This window comes from Callospermophilus lateralis, chromosome 10, assembly GCF_048772815.1.
Source record: "Callospermophilus lateralis isolate mCalLat2 chromosome 10, mCalLat2.hap1, whole genome shotgun sequence".
NCBI classification, from domain to species: Eukaryota; Metazoa; Chordata; class Mammalia; order Rodentia; family Sciuridae; genus Callospermophilus; species Callospermophilus lateralis.
Genome location: NC_135314.1, coordinates 110,441,344 through 110,459,904, shown reverse-complemented (window position 1 = coordinate 110,459,904; position 18,561 = coordinate 110,441,344). Strand labels below are relative to the sequence as shown.

The window sequence follows — 18,561 nt, the reverse complement described above, 5'->3', positions numbered from 1 at the left end:
CGATACTTCTCAAATTATTCTATGAAATAGGAAGGAATGAAACACTTCCAAATTCATTCTATGAAGCCGGTATCAAGAACACATCAAGGAAAGAAAACTACATCCCAATATCCCTGTTGAACTGAAATGCAAAAATTCTTAATAAGACAATAGCAAATCATGTTTAACAACATATTAAGAAAAGTGTAAGTCATGACCAAGTTGGTTTTATCCCAGTTGTTTTATCCCAGATGTTTAACCTATGCAAATCAATAAAGGCAATTCACCACATAAATAGAGTTAAGGACAAAAATCACAAGTCATCTCAATAAATGCAGATAAAACCTTCAACAAAATTTAGTATCTTTTCATGATAAAGAAGAAGGAGGAGGAGGAGGAGTAGAAGAAGGAGGAGGAGGAGGAGAAGGAGGAGGAGGAGGAGGAGGAGGAGGAGGAGGAGGAGGAGGAGGAGGAGAAGGAGGAGGAGGAGGAGGAGGAGGAGAAACAACAACAACTAGGGATAGAAGGAAACTACCTCAACATCATAAAGGGTCTAACAAACCCAAAGACAAAATCATAGTGAATGAGAAAAAATTAAAGTATTTCTTTTAAAGAAGGAACAAGACAAGGATTTTTCTCTTACCACTTCTTTTCAATATAGTACTAGATTTCTATCCAGAGCAATTAGGCACAAAAGGAAATAGAAAGAATAAAAGTGGGAAAGAAAAGAGTCAAATTATCACTGCTTTTAGATGATATGATTCTATATTAGAAGATCCAAAAAGAGCCACCAGAAGACTACTAATAAACAAATTCAGCAAAGTAGCAGGTTATGAAATCAACATACAATAACACTAGTAATGAATCTTCAGGGGAAAAAAAAGACCCATTCACAACATCCTCAAAAAATATAGTATAAAATGAGGTACTTAGAAATAAATCTAATCATGGAGGTAAAAGGCCTCTGCAGTGAAAACTTAGAACACTGCAGAAAGAAATTAGAGAAAATAAAAGAATATGGAAAGGCCTCCCATGTTCGTGGACAGGAAGAATTAATATTGTTAAAATGGCCATACTATCAAAAGCAATACACAGATTCAATACAATCTTCATCAAAAGACTGATGACACTCTTCACAGAACAAGGGGGAAAAACAGTCTTAAAATTCATTGGGAAAAATAAAAGACTCAGAATAGCCAAAACACTTCTAGGCCAAAAAAGCAATGTCAGAGGCATCACTTCAAATTCTACTAAAGAGCTATAGAAACAAAAACTGCTGCAGACACATGGACCAGTGGTACAGAATAGAAGAAACAGAGACAAACCACACAAATGTAGTCATCTGATCCTTAGCAAAGTTTACAAACGTACTTTGGATAAAATACAGCCTCTTTAACAAACAAATGGTTCTGGCACAACTGGTTCTCCATATGTAGAAGAATGAGACTAGACCCTTATCTCTCACCCTGCACAAAAATAAACTCAAACTGCATCAAAGACCTTGGAATTAGACCAGAAACTATGCAACTGCTAGTAGAAAACATAGGGTCAACTCCAGCACACAGGCACAGGGAACAACTTTCTCAATAGAACCTATAGGAAATAATGCCAAGAGTTAACAAGTAGGATGGCATCAAATTGAAAATCTTCTGAACAGCAAAGGAAACAATTGGAAATGTGAAGAAAGAATCCACAAAATGGGATAAAATCTTCACTAGCTATTCTTCTGATAGAGGATTAATATCCAGAATATAAAAAGAACTCAAAAACACCACCAAAAATCCAAATTACCTAATTAATAAATGGGCAAATGAACTAAACAGACACTTCTCAAGAAGAAATACATTTAGCCAACAAATATATGGAAAAAATGTCAACATCATTAGCAATTAGGGAACTGCTAATCACAACTACCCTGAGATTTTTATCTCACTCTGCTCAGAATGACAGCCATCAAGAATGCAAACCATAATAAATCCTGGAGAGGACGTGAAGAAAAAGGAACACTTTTTCACTGTTGATAGCACTGTAAATTAATATAATCACTATGTCAAATCAATATGGAACTTCCTCCAAAGAATAGGAATGGAACCATTCTATGACCCAGGTATCCCATTCCTCAGTATTTGTCCTAAAGAACTGAAGTCAGCTTGCTACAGTGATCCACACACACCCGTTGTGCTGTTTATAGCAGCACAATTCAAACAGTGAAACTATGGAACCAACCATTCATCCAATCAATGAAAATGAGACACACACACACACACACACACACACACACACACACACACAATGGAGTTTTATTCAGCCGTAAAGAAGAGTCAAATTATGTCATAGGAACATAAATGGGGCTTGAGAATATTATGTTAAGGAAAATAAGCCAAACTCAGAAAGTCGAGGTTAGTTTGTTTTCTCCCATATGTGGAAACTAGTGAGGACAAAAGAAAGTTGGGAGAGCATGTCTCATGAAAATCAAAGGGAGATCAGCAGAGTAGAGGGAAGGGACTGTGGGAGACAGGAGAGGAGGAACTGGGAAGTGTGGGTGAACAATATTGGCCAAATTACATTGTTACATCGTACCCATGTGTGACTCTATATCCAGAAATCCCACCATTATGTATAATTATAATACAGCAACAGGATACATTGAAAAAATACAAGGTTTGAGTATGTGACCCAGACTAAGGAAGAATAATTTGTTTCAATGTGACTGAAGCAAGTCCCTCGAGGCAATCAGGGTAGGCTGGGAGAATAAACTGAAAATTAGGTCAGAAGCAGATTATCACAGTTTATGTGCTGTGGTCAGAAGCAAGGGGCTCGCTCTCTAGGCCACGTGGAGGCTTGGAAAGATTCTAATCCAGGCAATGCTGACAGCTCCGGCCACAGTAATTAGCAGATAGGACACATTTAATAAGTACTTCTTGACCAAAGAAACCGGTGACTGGGGAGTGAGTCCCACTGGGGAGCACACAGTGGACCTGGCTGGAGCAGCAGGCCACGAGGCAGATGCCAGGATGCCGGGGCTGCAGCCTCCACAGGCCCCGAGGGAGGCCTGGGCAGAGTTGGTGGCGGGAGCCTCAGAAGTCAGGCAGGTCACTGCCGTGAGAAAGCACCGCATCCTGAGGAAGCCATCACCCAGGGAGGTAGTGAAGCCAAGGGGAGCAAAAGGGAGCAAAACCCAGAGGTCTCAGAAGAGGATGCCCCAGAGGAGGGGAGCCATGTGGGCAGGGCCTGGCTGCCCCGGAGCACTGCGTGTTGTCTGAAAAAAAGGCTGCAGTCGGTCATCGCCATTGGCCAGGAGAAGACAAGCTGCCCTGTCTCCTTCTCTCAACAGCATAGTCTGGATGGAGCATGTATAAATTTATCGTCACCTGATTCCATGTATAGATGCCCATATGCTGGGGTTTCTCCATCTTGGTGCCATCAATACTCAGACTAGATAATCCGTGGTGGTGGGGCTGCCCTCTGCATTGTGGGACATCTACCAGCAGCGCTGACCTCTACCCATTAGATGCTGGTAGCAGCAGCCACTCTCAGTTGTGACATTGCCAAATGTCCTCTAGGAGAAAAACCATCCCCAAGTGAAGAACTACTTCTGTCTATACCTACACCATTAAAAAATGACATTTTCACAGATCCACAATGTACCTAGTAACAAGCTAAGCATGCCAGTGTCCGAGAGTCTGTATCAACCACAAAGGCCCTGATGCGCTTGCTGAACTGTGGTGCCATCTGCGCAGCTGGGGGAGGGGGGCATGTATTGTGTGCACAGTCCAATGGGCCTTCCTCCTTCCACCAGCTGGCACCAGTCAGGGAGGGCTCCAGCTCATATCCTGACCACTGGGCCATCTGTTCTCACAAACACAAGACTCTGAATGGGCAACACATATCTCTTAGATTAGATTATGTGTGTGTGTGTGTGTAAAAGGCTTATACAAATAAAAAATAAGTAAGATAAGGATGTGACATTAGGCTACTGTCAGGAAAATTGATCCTTAGTAGCCCCAATCAGCAGCAGTCGATTTTCTCATGAAAAGAATGTAGGAGATAAGTAGATAAAAGCAAAACATTTCACTATCAGAATTTGAGTCTGCATGTATGAGATCACATTTAAGTTCTCCTTCCTTTGCTATTTTTTGGAGAGTGGGGGGAGAAAGAGCAAAATTAAATGTGAAGAGATAAAAAGGTCACCGCCAGGGTCACCTCAGCCTCTCCATTTAGAGCTCTTCTCCAGGCAGCGCTCACTGTCAATCTCCTTCTGATGGATTGTAATTATTCTGTGGGAACCTCGAAATGCCAGTGTGGACAGCCAGCCTTTTGTGTCAACTGCTCATCCTCTCTGGGATGGTTGCTAAGGCTTCTGTCCCGACATCTCTTCCCTGAAAAGCCTTCATTGTGACCACGTAACTCCAGTCACTTTAATCTGTGCCCCCAAAGCAGAAAGGTCTAAGCTTTTGTCTCAAGCATACAGCACAATCTGAGCCTTACAATTAAAGGGAAAATGAATAAGTAAAGAGAGCCAGAAAGAAAATTAAAGATGATAAAATTCAAAACAGATGTCATCTAATTTACAAATCTGACACACAGCTCAGCAGGCCAGATTTTGGACTTCAGGCCAAAACTACAAGACTATCAAAAGAAAAACAATTAGCATCCTAGAGAGAATGAAAACCGAAACCGAAGAGACTTCCTTGTGCCAAATGATCCTGAATAAACTAACTGAGGGGGTTTTATAAGATGTGCCAGGTGAGAGCATTTGCCTTTCCTCTGTTCTCTGCTGTAAAAGAATCTGTATATCTAAATAAAACCAACAGAGGCCAAAGGACAGGATGTTGTCAAGGGAAGCATTTACAATTTGAAATTAATTCAGGAGAATTAAAAGGGGGACAACAGCAAATGTGACTTGATAAGAAGGTGCTGGGACAGGAAGAGATTTGCTCCTTTTGAAACTGGGAAAGCCCTATTTTTTGCCTGCTGGGCAGGACTTAGCCATTCTTAATCACTGGGCTGGTCTTCTGCCAGGATCCCTGGAAGCTGGGGAAGGAGAGGGTGAGCTCCTGGCAGTGGTGTGACTGGTGGTTACTCAGTCAAGTGACCGTTCGCTAGAAGACACCTTTTCCAAATGGATGTGGGGCCAGGGATGCTGCTCTAATCGGGCACCCTCAGAAGGGGGCACTGTGCCTCAGGTCTCTCAGGAGGAGGTCAGGACCAGGCCCCACATGGGATAGGAACTTTGAGGAATTGAAATTGTGGAAAGAAAGCAGAGTTAGGGAAATAAAATAGAAGAATCCAGAAAAGACAGGGAGAGAGGAGGAACTACAGAGGAGAAGAGGAAAGGTCCCTGAATGTAGCCCCCAGGCCCAGTCCTGGTGCCAGGGCGAGGGCAGGGGTGACAACTTCCTCGTATCTAGTTTTCAGACCCTGGACAAAGACATAGAGGGGGAAAAAAATTCCTTACAAGAAAATCTTAAGATAAACCTTTCACTGGTTTAGGTTGGATTAGGTGGGTGATAGGTCTTCTGCAGTTTTAGTGGTAAGGCAGATCATGATGGTGGGATTGTTTCTGAGAATCATGCCTGAAAAGAAAAAAGAATGGAAGATAAATCTAGAGTCAGAACCAATATGGTAGACGTAAAACTGACTTCTGTACAATGGAAGGAGATGACACAGGGAAGGAAAGAAACCAAACAGAGGGTGGGGGGAGAAGGAAGGGAAACGGAACAAGATTAAAATGTGCATGTGAGAATGACCTCGGGAATCTTTCCTCCTTGGAGAGCTCCATAGTTTTGATCTTTCCCAAATTGCATGCAATGAACATCAAAAATGGATCCCATGGAGAGCCAGGGATTTGATTCAATGTGTGGTCCTACTGTGTGGTTTATAAAAACCCTTTCTTAGAAAAGTGATGTGAGACCTTTGTAACCCATCATTCCAGGATTTCCCTCTTGACATCCTAGAAATCACATTAGAACCCAACCTACCTTGACACAGTCCCCAAGACACAGCTACAGAGCTGGAGAGTGGTGGTTCTTCCCTGCGGCCAGGACAGAAATCAAGAGGACAGTAGACCACCTTGTCTTCAGCTTTGCAAAGAAGATTGCTGTAGGTCTGACTGAACTCAAAGCAGCCTCCACCCCAAGGCAGATCCTGTGGAAGGGACCTCGCCCACATTCTTCCTAACCCTCACAATGATAGTCCTTGAACACCCTTCAAGATTATAGAGGCTTTGCATTAAAGCAAAGCAAAGTAACTGGTAGAAAGGCAGGCACAGTAATGTTCTCTGCCCAAGCCCCACTCGCTTTCTATGCCCGTGGCAATTTCTGGAGACTCAATGGCTAAATATCCAGGCATGAATTCCTTCCATTTCTTCCTTGAGCCTGGTCCACTGGACCTCAAATTTTCACATGCATGAGAGTCACAGTGTTCACAGAGCTTCGTGTACACTCAAGAGTGGCCTTTGCCTATTCCTACCAAAAAAGGATCCTGCTAACCTTTTCCATTACCTTCTAGAAGGCCCTCTTCACCCCTGTCTTCCCATGGGAGGCTGCGACTCTCCACAGCTCCAGTGGGTACCACTTGCCCTGAGGCCTCCCCACCCCCATTCTTGCCTCTGGTTCTCCTTCCCTCTGGACCTGCTTCTGCAATCCCACCCGAAGCACTGACTATCTTTGTGCTCTCTACTCTCTCTGCACTTGGAGAGCTAGTCTTCAGAGGATATGCAGTCTCTAAAGTGCTTATAAGAACTGACACTCTTATAGGCAAGATGTAGTTATACAAAGAGCCCGTTGAGGGTGTGAGAGTGAGTGTCGGCTCAGGGAATATGTGCAGGTAGCTCGGAATCATTGTTTACAGCATGTGATGCTCTGGTCAACAGTGCCCCCTCTTAGGAAAATATTGAATGTCATTTGGTCCCACCGAGGTAACTTTTCAGAATGATATCAGAGTTTTAATAAGAAACCAGTATATCCTCTCAATCTAGAGAGGTGGTCACTTGTATGAAAAGAAAACACTGACCAGAGAGAAAACTCTGGCAGCAGAGAGGCTGTTGTCAGTGCCCAGATCATGGGGAAGGGTGAGCCAGCTCTGGTGCCTGCTTCTTCCCCAAGAGATTAAGAGTGACATGTGGTACAACTTACGTTCCATCTGTTGTCCTTCCTTAACAGCATTCAGGGTGATGGGAGGTCTTGAGAGGTATTTCAGGAATTCCTTGATCAGGACCATGTGAGTGGGAGACATCATTATCAGCTTTGGAGACAGCGGAGCCCCAGGAGCCCCGAGGGGCAGCCAGCGACAGGAGGGAGGGGTGGCCCTGTGGAGTGCAGTGTATTGCGGCTTCCCCAGAGCTGTAGGCCCCTTGTACAGAGTGCAGCAGTTTCCAAGGCACAGGACAATCCAGAAAAGGAACACAGGCTTCGTCAGGCTCTCATGGCCATCTATCATAGTGACCACATTCATGTCATTTCCTGAGTTTTGAACATCCCTTCAGTCTGATCTAAAAGAAGGTGCCAAAATTCATTTTCTAATCAACATGAAGGTGTTCCACAGGTTGTTGCTCGGACATAGTAGGGTGCAAGGATTCTATCACCATTCCCGTAATATGTGCTTCTTATTCTTGAGGTAGATTAAGATGCAGCCTGAGAGACACACCTTCTGAGAGGCAATGTGGGCGAGATCCCTGGAGCTCTGGGACCCTTGCTTTTGATGCTGGGTTGACTAGTGACCCCCAGGCAGTTGCTCCACACCTCTGTGCCTGTTTTCTCATCTGTGAATGGAATAGTAATAGGCCTGCCTTGCTTGATTGTGTGAGAAGTAATTTGTGTGCAGTAGAACCCCTTATCTGCAGTAGATATGTTCCAAGACCCCCAGTGCAGGCCTAAAACACCAGATAGGACTTACACTATTTTTATTATTATATTCATATCTATGATAAACTTTAATTAATAAATTAGGCACAGTAGAAAATTAACAATAATTAATAATAAAATAGAACAATTCTTAACAGTGTACTGTAACAAAAGTTGTATGAATGTGGTTTCTCTATCTCCTCCTCTTAGAATATTTTATTTTACTTTTTCATGTAAAAGAAGTCCTTTATGGCAAATCAAAATTACCAACATCACTCTTTGGCTTATTCAAATTGCCATCATCACTACTCTTTGTGCTTTGGAATCATTGTTAGGTGAAAACAGGGTTATTTAAACCCAAGAGCTGAGATACACAATGATTGGTCTGGTAATCAGACAGCTACTAAGTAACCAACAGGCGAGTAGTATATATAACATGGACACGTTGGACACGGGATGATTCCTGCCCTGTGTGGAATGGAACAGGATAGTGCACGATTTTTTCATGCTGCTCAGAATCATGCTCCTTTTAATACTTATGGATAGTTTGTTTCTGGAATTTTACATTTAACATCTTCATCACTGAAGATGAAAGGAATACTAGTGCACTGGATTTAGAACATTGCCTGGGCACAGAAAGCCCACAGTAAATATTAACTATGGACATTAGTTCTCTTTTCAAGGTGGATATTATAATAAATGAGTATACTTAGGCCAGAACTATCCATAGCTCAGTGCCCTTCTGAAACCAACGTTTTACCAGGCTGTGACTACATTATTACAGAAATTGGAAACAAGAGAATAAGAGCTTAGAACTTTTATACAGAATGATGTTGCCACAATACCCAAGTATATGACCAGTACACATTCCATATCTTGTTCTATTCATCTCTGGAAATTTATTTTTACTGGTTTTTACAAAAATATTGGTCTTTGAAATATGAAAATTTTAAAAAATTAATTGTTTACCACAGGCATTAGATCCTACACTCAGTTTAGCCTGGACAAATCTAGAATGCTCTCCTATCTAACATTTCACTCCAAACTTTGTCTTGAGATCTAAAGGAAAGAGGTATAATAAATAAAAGGTGAGGAACAAACCCCATCTCAGCCATGCATAAAGTGTTGGAGGCAAGAGTTCCTAATATTCTTCATATTTATCAGAAGGCAAAGGTGGTTTTTTATGAAGACAGTCAACAGCATTTTCTACAGGTAAATGCTGAGTTCTGGGTGGACTGGGAATAGGATCACAGGGTTTCCTGTGGGCTCTCTTCCCCACTCGGGCCCTGGTGTGTTTGTGACAACTTATATCCCTCCATTTCTGGGTCCCGGTTTCTACCTCCTGAAAGTGGCATAGGGGTCATATGGGAGGCGAACACTGTGAGAAGGAGTGTCTAAAAGGAAAGGGACTATTTCCCTTTCCTCTGGTGTCTCATGCGGAGACCGATGATGCTCTGATTGTTGTCTCCTCACTGCCAGCCCCTCACCTGCCCCTGTTCCCTGGCAATGGAGTGAGTGGGCCTTGACCAAGAAGCATGTAGCCTGTGCAGTTCCCACCTCGACTCAAGGTGTGTGGCTACATCACCACCCACGTTTTCATAGTTTACAAAATGCTTTTGCAACTTGTCTCATACCCTGATAGCCTTTTGTTAGAATGGGACAGCCTTCTGTAAGGGCTGCCACTCACCCAAGTGCTCATTGTAGACTCAGGGATCTTGGCTAAAGATTTGGGTGCACCTGCTAAAGCCTTGGGTGCATTTATCAGTAGCAAAAATTTAGAAAGGTACCTTTTCCTGGGGATTTATAGAAGCCCTGAAGCCCACCAACTCCAAATAATGCCCATTTGTTGTAAGTCACCTCTCCCCAGAGTTCCTGAAATTCTCGCAGCCTTACCTCTGGAAGGGGATATGCCTCTGCCCTGCTGCACTTCAGATTGATCTTCCCTTGTCTGAATCGGTGCTTCTGGAGCTTAAATGTGCCCCTGGACACCTGGGGATTGTGCTGAAATGCACATGTGATTGATTCGTAGGCCTGGGGTGGAGCCGAGATTCTGTGTTTCCAATGAGGGCACAGCGGTTCTGCTGCTGCCAGCCTGGTGATCCCACTTGGCACAGCAGGGCTGTGGGCTTTGCACTTTTTCTCATGTCCCTTTCCCTCCCGTGTTGGTTAGATGACTGAAGAGTAAGCACTGATCCTCTGCATTAGAGGTGCAACTTCCTTGTATTGAGGCTCATGCTTCTAATTTCAGGAAATCCTCTCTCCATGTCTGCAGTTGCTCAGACTCATAGTTCAAGTTCAGAGATCCTTTGAAGCAACCATTTCTTTATCCTTCCTCTTGTCCCATGCATGGAGGCTCCCTCTCCTTCAGTACCACGCTCCTGGTCCTGGGTAGGAAAAGCTTCTCTTCCGGGTGGGAGACAACCTGCACAGCCCCCTTCTGTGTACCAAATGTCCACAGTAAGTGCAGTCACCCCGGGCTTTATCACTTGAATTTTTCACACCCATTCTATCAGGCTATCCTGTCAAATCCATTATCTTATATAATGGTTTCAGCAACCTGGTGATGTGGTATCATTTATCCCCTTTATATATGACAAGAAGTGAGTCTTAAGAGTCATAAAGAGATTTGCCACATGGCTAACAAGCAGGAAACATGGCCCTCTGTGACCATGATCAGTCCATTTTCCCACAATTCTCTTCTTTTGAAATATTTTTGGAAAATCTATGCACATGAAATAAACTGTGCAGACATTTCTTTTCAGTGAAGTTCTGCCATAGACATGATCCCATGTAACTGGGCACCTGCCACTGAGCAGGTCAGGGAAAGAGCAGAGCAGCCAGAACCCGGACTTAGCATTGTCCCTTCCCTGTGTGTCCAGCATGCCTGTTCCTGCAGCTCTATGCATTGCAGTACCACAACAGATTATAGGACCAGGGAGCTGGAGGATCTTCTCTGTCACTCTTAGGATGACCGATAACCCAAGAAACTGCTGAAGAGCAAGGAAAATAGCATCCTAAGAATTTAGGCCTGCAGTGTGGATTCGGTCCATTGTGTTCTCCTACTTCTCTAACAAGCTCAGCTCTGCAGGAGTGCACATCCTGGACATGGATCATAAGCCAAGATTGTCGAACATTAACTAATATTATTTTTCTTTGATTAAAGGAGCCAGGAAGAGAGGCTGCCAATCTCTCCACCCCTGCCAGCTTTTTAGTCTCATCTCTCTGCTTAGTGAGAGCAGCAAGCTGCCCAAGGGCCAATTTGTTTCTTAGGGGAGTCGAAGCTCACACAAGAGGGAGGTAATTAGGCCTCCCCCTGGGCATCCCTAGAGGTACTTTTAAAAACTTTACTTTGGCAAGAGAGACTGAAAACTGTTCAGACTGGAAATCATCGGAGCCTCTTGTAATGTGGCGTGTTGAGTTAAGGCCAAGTTAATATTTAGGGGATTATAGAATGCTGGCAACGATTTCTGTAAAATTACTTCTGGAGTTAAAAGTGACAAATGGAAAAGAAATAACAACCCCCTGCATGAGCCCCACCTTCAGGCCCTGGGCTCCCAAGCCAGTACCCGCAGGGCAGGGATCCAGCAACATAGGCACCTTCACGTCCAGTTTTGCGCTGCATGTTTGTTTAGCTCCAAGGAAGGCCTTTGTTTTTTTGAAGAAATTCTCCTTTCCTTTATTTTTATATTAAATATTAAAAGGGAGAAGGAAGGAGTTGGAAATGTTTATTATGAGCCCAATTCTTTTATCCAACATTTCCTGACCTTCCAACCTACTGGCATCAAAATGTGTCCTACCTCCCTGCTGCAAAGCCTGGGCCAGGCCCTAGTGGATCAAGGGCCTATGGCAGAAAGTCCTCCTCAGCCATCTTGCCTGGGCCACTCTTCAGTACCACCCCTGTTCCTGGCCTCTGGGCACCTCATACTCTGCATGACCACCGCAGACGGTGTGTGTAGGAGAGCCCTGTGCCAGCCCTGCCCAAAGGCACCCAGCTCCAGGCAGAGGTCCCTCCTCCCACTGTACAGCTCTTTCTCCTTTTTCTTATTTGCTCCCTTGAAGATTCCTCTCCCCTCCTCCTACTTCTCTCATTTTATATTTACCAGAATATAGTGTGCTGCCCTTCATCCCAGATAGGCCAAGAAAGGTGGCCCAAGCCTTCAGGCATCTGGTAGACCCCAGGAGGCAGGGCATCTGGTAGACCTCAGCAAATGTGGCTTCAGATGCCTTACTCCACAAACACTCAGGTGGCTAGCTGTGTGTGGCAAGCACTGTGCAGAGAATAGTGGACACAATGAGTAGCACAGGGCTCTGCCCACCAGGCCCCAAGGGTTCTCTTCAGTATGGCACTACCAGATTTAATAAATATATAGAGAGCACACCTGAATTTCAGATAAAGAATAAATAATTTTTTAGAATATTTTAGTAAAGTATAATGATTTTAGTATAGTATATTTTAGTATGTTTTAAAATATTAATGAATATTAATAAACCATAAAACGCATATATACATATAAATATGATAAAAGTATTAAGATACATGTATTTTTATTTTACAAAAATAAATATAAATAAATAGATACAGTAATACATACAATAAATATTTTAAGATGAAGAAATACATTTAAGCATATTTGTTCTTTGCCTGATGCCCAGAGGTGACTATGTGTTTTGTATTTCACTCTAGCTGTACCCTGGAGGCAACCCCCTGTCCCTCAAGGGGTCAGTGTGTGCCTAGAGATAACCTATAACTTCTCTGGTGCCCCAAATCTGCTCAGGAGGAAGCTAACAGGCAATTGAGGATGAAGGGAGGCTGCTCCCAGCTACTAGCATCTGACTAGCATAGGCTCCAGCCCTTGGTAACCAGCACCTGATAAGAAGAGATGCAGGCAGGGAAGGGGACCTGCCACAGTCCGGCTGCAGCAAAATATCCGGGGGGTGACGAATGACTTGTGTACGTTGATGCAGCAGGAATGGAAGCCGTTTATTGTAGGATCTGAGCGATATTTATACATTTTACACAGCTTATCTAATTAGCATAAAATAGATACAGCAGTCAACCAATAAGGAATCTCCACACTTAATGGCTCGCTTTTGTTACTTCACAAACCACTCCCTCTGGCATTTGGCCAGGCGCCATCCAAACTTGTTTACAGACTTTAACATTTCTCTGGCAAAATAACAGGTGCCAATCTGACTTGTTTACAGACCTTAACAGGGACCCAGTGACATTCTCCCCAAAGCCTCATGCAGGCATTTTCCAGGGTCATCCGTTCCCTCCTAGGTATGGAGTCACACCTGTTGGGGACCACTGATGTTTTCTGCTCATGTTAACACATGACTTACGAAATTCTCGAGGGTCTGATGTCATAAAAACAGCCAACAACAGTGTTAAAATCCGTCCCAGGCATGTTGTGCGCCTCATGCTGACCCAGCATTTGATCTTCTCAGCAGCCTCTGGGTCAAGTACAGGTGACCATTACCCCATTTCACAGGTGGTGAAATTGTTATGAATAAAAAGCACTAGAGATTGAACCCAAGGCCTCATGCGTGCCAAGCATGTGCTCTATCCCAAGTTACATCCTCAGTGCAGAAACTTTTTAAGAATTGTTAAAAGATTATAAAATTAAATTATATTGGGACATTTACTATAATCATACAAAATTTGAAATTTTTTGGAAGACAATGAAATTATTATAACTGTTGTTATAGCCAGAGCTTTATGGATAAAGAAAAAGATCATAAATTCATGAGAAATTATTGCTCTAAAAATTTATGTGTTTTGAAATGAAATATAGTATGTTAAATCATGTATATTATTATACCACATATCATATAATGCTTAATATCTGACATAGAACCATTAAGATATACTGTGTGCTTTACAAATTTTTCAGTTTTAATGATCACAGCTAAGGAAACTCTTTTCATTTTGAAATAACTTCCTAGGAACCAGAAAAATATATTTGGTGACTATTTATGAACTTACATATACAAAAAATAAATAACTTGCTCCCAAATTTCTTAAGAGGATTCATTGAACTTTTAAAAATCAGCCTAGGTAATCACCATGGTTTGTACCATACCATCCACAGATGGCACTGCCTTGGTTTCATTTGCAGTAGGAGTAGAGGTCCAGCTCCTGGAAGCCTCTGGGCAGAAGCTCTCAGAACTTTCCATCTGCCATGTGTCTTCTGCTTTAGCTTTCCCTAGTCAGCAGTGCTGTTAAAAAAAAAAAAAAAAAAAAGTTTCTTTCTCACCTCACAAATACTATGCCAGGTGTACTTTGCCTTTTAGGAAAAAAGAAATAACCATATTTGAAAAAGCTAGGATGTCTCCATAATTCTGGGGTCCTTTTTTCTCAACATCTAGGAAAAGTACTAGAGAATCAAATAAATGCAAACAGACAAACCAAGAAGACTTCGGGCCATCTTGCTGAATGCATTGCTAGGGTTTATTATGTGAAAAAATTAAACAAATGTCTGGTCTTTGTCTCGGGATCACTACTCCTAAGATGCCTGGACTCTCTGGAGCAATGCTTCTGGTGTGCCCTGAAAGCACTGGTGGCTGCAGCCCTGGGCACTTCTACAAAGGCCAGGCAGGACTTCAGGTGGGCACTGTCAGCCCACCTCTGGGCTCTGCATATGTGGTGTCAGAGGTGTGGAGAACAAAGGCTGCTGACTTGACCTTTGCTCTTGTAAGGAAAGATTGAACTCATGTGTTCTGATTGACAGTTGATCCTTCAATAAAACTTGAAACAGCTCCAGGCCGCAGCTCCAGGCAGGCTCAATGTTAAGATACAGGTAAAAGGGTTGGTGTTGCTCAGAGCAGCAGAGAGCAGAGACTTGTTTCTGTAGCTAGTTTGCAGGCTCTTTCTGTCCAGCTAAGGTGTGTTTAGCCCTCAGAGGGCTCCAAGTCACACATGTGTGACCCCGCTTCAAGGAGGCAATTTTAATGACTCACAGAGTGGTTTATGAACTCTGCTGTAAGATGCATTTGGAACTGTTAATGTCATCATGGGTAAATCTCCATTTCTTCACATCATAAAATCCAGAGAGACTTTTCTAGCTTAGAAGGTGAAAGAGTTACATTACTTTCCAGAAGATTAACAAAGCTGTGAGTTTAAGGAGCCTAGATGAAATTTTCTCATTCTACCAATTTTAGTACAAACATGTTGGCACATGGGAATTTCCCCGGCAATTCCTGGCATGACTTTCATACAAAAGCCTTACTTTTGGATAATTTCTATTCATGGGAGATGCCCATTAAAAAAAAAAAAAAAACTGCTTTTTGTTCTCTGAATCCTTCAAGAAGCATTTCTAATACAGAGTTGACACCATCACTGATGTTTCTAAACTTCCTGAAGAATAAGCTCTCTAGAAGCAATTTCAAAGACCTAGAACCATAATAGGAATTTAATAAATATTTGATAAATGACTAATGAAAAAAAATCATCCAGCAAAGTTTTCAGTTCTGAATAAGAGGCCGTTAAACAAAGGGGATCACTGTTGGGAAGGGCACAGCTGACCAACATCTAATGCAATGGTTTCTGTTCCTTTAGCAGAAACACCAGCACTGAAAATGGGTTCCCTGAGAAACCCAGAGAAGCCAAGCTCATGGGACCTGGAAGCGAAGACCAGGACAAACTCCAAGTTAAAATCCAGGCTTTTGAAGACAAAAAGCTTGCTGAAGGTAGTGCCCCTGGCTCCATCAGAAGACACAGTTTGGGCCAAGTTTCTAAGGAAGAAAGAAAAAACATCAGATTTAATAGGTAAAAATTTCATTTGGTTAGTTTCTAAGTGCACACCTCATGTTTGGTATGGGTTAGCTCTTTATGCTGTTCTGGGTACTTTTATGTCTCTTTGACCTATAGCCACACAAAGTTCTGTCCTCTCACGAATGCATATTATCCACAGTGGCCTCAGTATTCAGGAGGCTCACTATTTTAATTGAGCAAAATCAATGGAAGAAAAAACCTATGGTTTGTTTATTTTTATAGTTGAATTTTTAAATTAATTTTTTAAATTTATATATGATAGCGGAATGCATTACAATTCTTATTACACATATAGAGCACAAATTTATTATATCTCAGGTTGAGTACAAAGTATATTCAAACCAATTCATGTCTTCATACATGTACATTGGATAATGATGTCCATCACATTCCACCATCATTTCTAACCCCATGCCTCCTCCCTTCCCCTCCCACCCCTCTATCCTATCTAGAGTTCATCTATTCCTCTCATGCTCCCCCTCCCTACCCCACTATGAATCAGCCTCCTTATATCAGAGAAAACATTCCGCATTTGGTTTTTTAGGATTGGCTAACTTCACTTAGCATTATCTTCTCTACCTTCATCCATTTACCAGCAAATGCCATGATTTTCTTCTCTTTTACTGCTGAGTAATATCCCATTGTGTATATATGCCACATTTTTTATCCATTCATCTACTGAAGGGCATCTAGGTTGGTCCCACAGTTTAGCTATTGTGAATTGTGCTGCTATAAACATTGATGTGGCTGTGTCCCTGTAGTATGCTGTTTTTAAGTTCTTTGGGTATAGACCAGGGAGAGGAATAGCTGGATCAAATGGTGGTTCTGTTCCCAATTTTCCAAGGAATCTCCATAGAAAATGCCATTCTGACTGGTGTGAGATGAAATTTTAGAGTGGTTTTGATTTGCATTTCTCTAATTGCTAGTGATGATGAACATTTTTTTCATATATTTGTTGATTGATTGTATATCATCTTCTGAGAAATGTCTGTTCAGGTCCTAGGCCCATTTATTGATTGGGTTATTTATTTTTTGGTTTTTGGGAGGTTTTTTAGTGTTTAGCTTTTTGAGTTTTTTATATACCCTAAAGATTAATGCTCTATCTGATGTGTGAGGGGTAAAAATTTGCTCCCAAGACGTAGGCTCTCCTTTCACCTCACAGATTGTTTCTTTTACTGAGAAGAAACTTTTTAGTTTGAATCCATCCTATTTATTGATTCTTGATTTTAATTTTTGTGCAGAAGAGTCTTTAAGGAAGTTGGGGCCTAATCCCACATGATGGAGATTAGGGCCTTCTTTTTCTTCTATTAGATACAGGGTCTCTGGTTTTATTTCTAGATCCTTGATCTATTTTGAGTTTTGTGCATGGTGAGAGACAGGGGTTTAATTTCTCTTTGTTGCATATGGATTTCCTGTTTTCCAAGCACCATTTGTTAAAGAGGCTATCTTTTTCTCCTATGCATGTTTTTGACACCTTTGTCTAATATAAGATAATTGCAATTTTGTGGGTTACTCTGTGTCCTCTATTCTGTACCATTGGTCTACCAGTCTGCTTTGGTGCCAACACCATGATGTTTTTATTACTATTGCTCTGTAGTATAGTTTAAGGTCTGGTATAGTGATGCCACCTGCTTCACTCTTCATGCTAAGGATTGCTTTAGCTATCCTTTTCTATTTCTATGAGGAATGTCATTGGGATTTTGATCAGAATTGCATTAAATCTGTATAGTGCTTTTGGTAGTTTGGTCATTTTGATGATATTATTTCTGCCTATCCAAGAGCAAGGTAGATCTTTCCATCTTTTAAGTCTTCTTTGATTTCTTTCTTTAGGGTTCTGTAGTTTTCATTATATAGATCTTTGACCTCTTTTATTAAGTTGATTCCCAAGTATTTTATTTATTCATTTATTTATTTATTATTATTCTTTATTTTTGCAGCTATTGTAAATGGGGTAGTTTTCCTCATTTCCCTATCTGAGGATTTGTCACTAATATACAGAAATATTTATTTATTATTATTCTTTATTTTTGCAGCTATTGTAAATGGGGTAGTTTTCCTCATTTCCCTATCTGAGGATTTGTCACTAATATACAGAAATGCATTTGATTTATGGGTATTAATTTTATATCCTGCTACATTGCTGAATTCATTGCTAATTCTAGAAGTTTTCTGGTGGAACTTTTTGGGTCTTCTAGGTATAGAACCATATCATCAGCAAATAGTGCCAATTTGAGTTCTTCTCTTCCTATACGTATCCCTTTAATTTCTTTTTGTCTGTCTAATTGCTCTGGCCAGTGTTTCAAGAACTATGATAAATAGAAGTGGTGAAAGAGTGCATCCCTGTCTTGTTCCAGTTTTTTTTATAGGGAATGCCTTTAATTTTTCTCCATTTAGAATGATGTTGGCCTGGGACTTAGCATAGGTAGCCTTTATGATGTTGAGGTATGTTCCTGTTACCCCTAGTTTTTCTAGTGTTTTGGACATGAAGGGGTGCTGTATTTTGTCAAATGCTTTTTCTGCGTCTATTGAGATGATCATATAATTCTTATCTTTAAGTCTACTGATGTGATGAATTACATTTATTGATTTCCATATGTTGAACCAAAGCGCATCCCTGGGATGAATCCCACTTGATCATGGTGCATGATCTTTTTGATATGTTTTTGTATTCTATTTGCCAGAATTTTATTGAGAATTTTTGCATCTATATTCATTAGAGATATTGGTCTGAAGTTTTCTTTCTTTGATGTATCTTTGCCTGGTTTTGGAATCAGAGTGATATTGGCCTCTTAGAATTAAGTTCTGCCTCTTTTTCTATTTCCTGAAATAAATTGAAGAGAATTGATATTAGTTCTTCTTTAAACATCTTGTAGAACTCAGCTGTGTATCCATCTGGTCCTGGGCTTTTCTTAGTTGGTAGGCTTCTGATGATGTCTTTTATTTCTTTGCTTGAAATTGATCTGT

General features: G+C 41.6%; 1 protein-coding gene across 2 annotated transcripts in view; it reads left to right on the top strand.

Annotated features, from left to right (window-relative positions):
- The window catches only part of Veph1 (ventricular zone expressed PH domain containing 1), a 217,734-nt gene that overhangs the window by 108,376 nt on the left and 90,797 nt on the right, over window positions 1–18,561 (top strand). For both annotated transcript variants that reach the window (XM_076868484.2, XM_076868483.2), the window contains exon 7: window positions 15,382–15,591. In XM_076868484.2, the coding sequence (XP_076724599.2) occupies window positions 15,382–15,591 (210 nt within the window). The remainder of the gene's footprint in view (window positions 1–15,381; window positions 15,592–18,561) is intronic.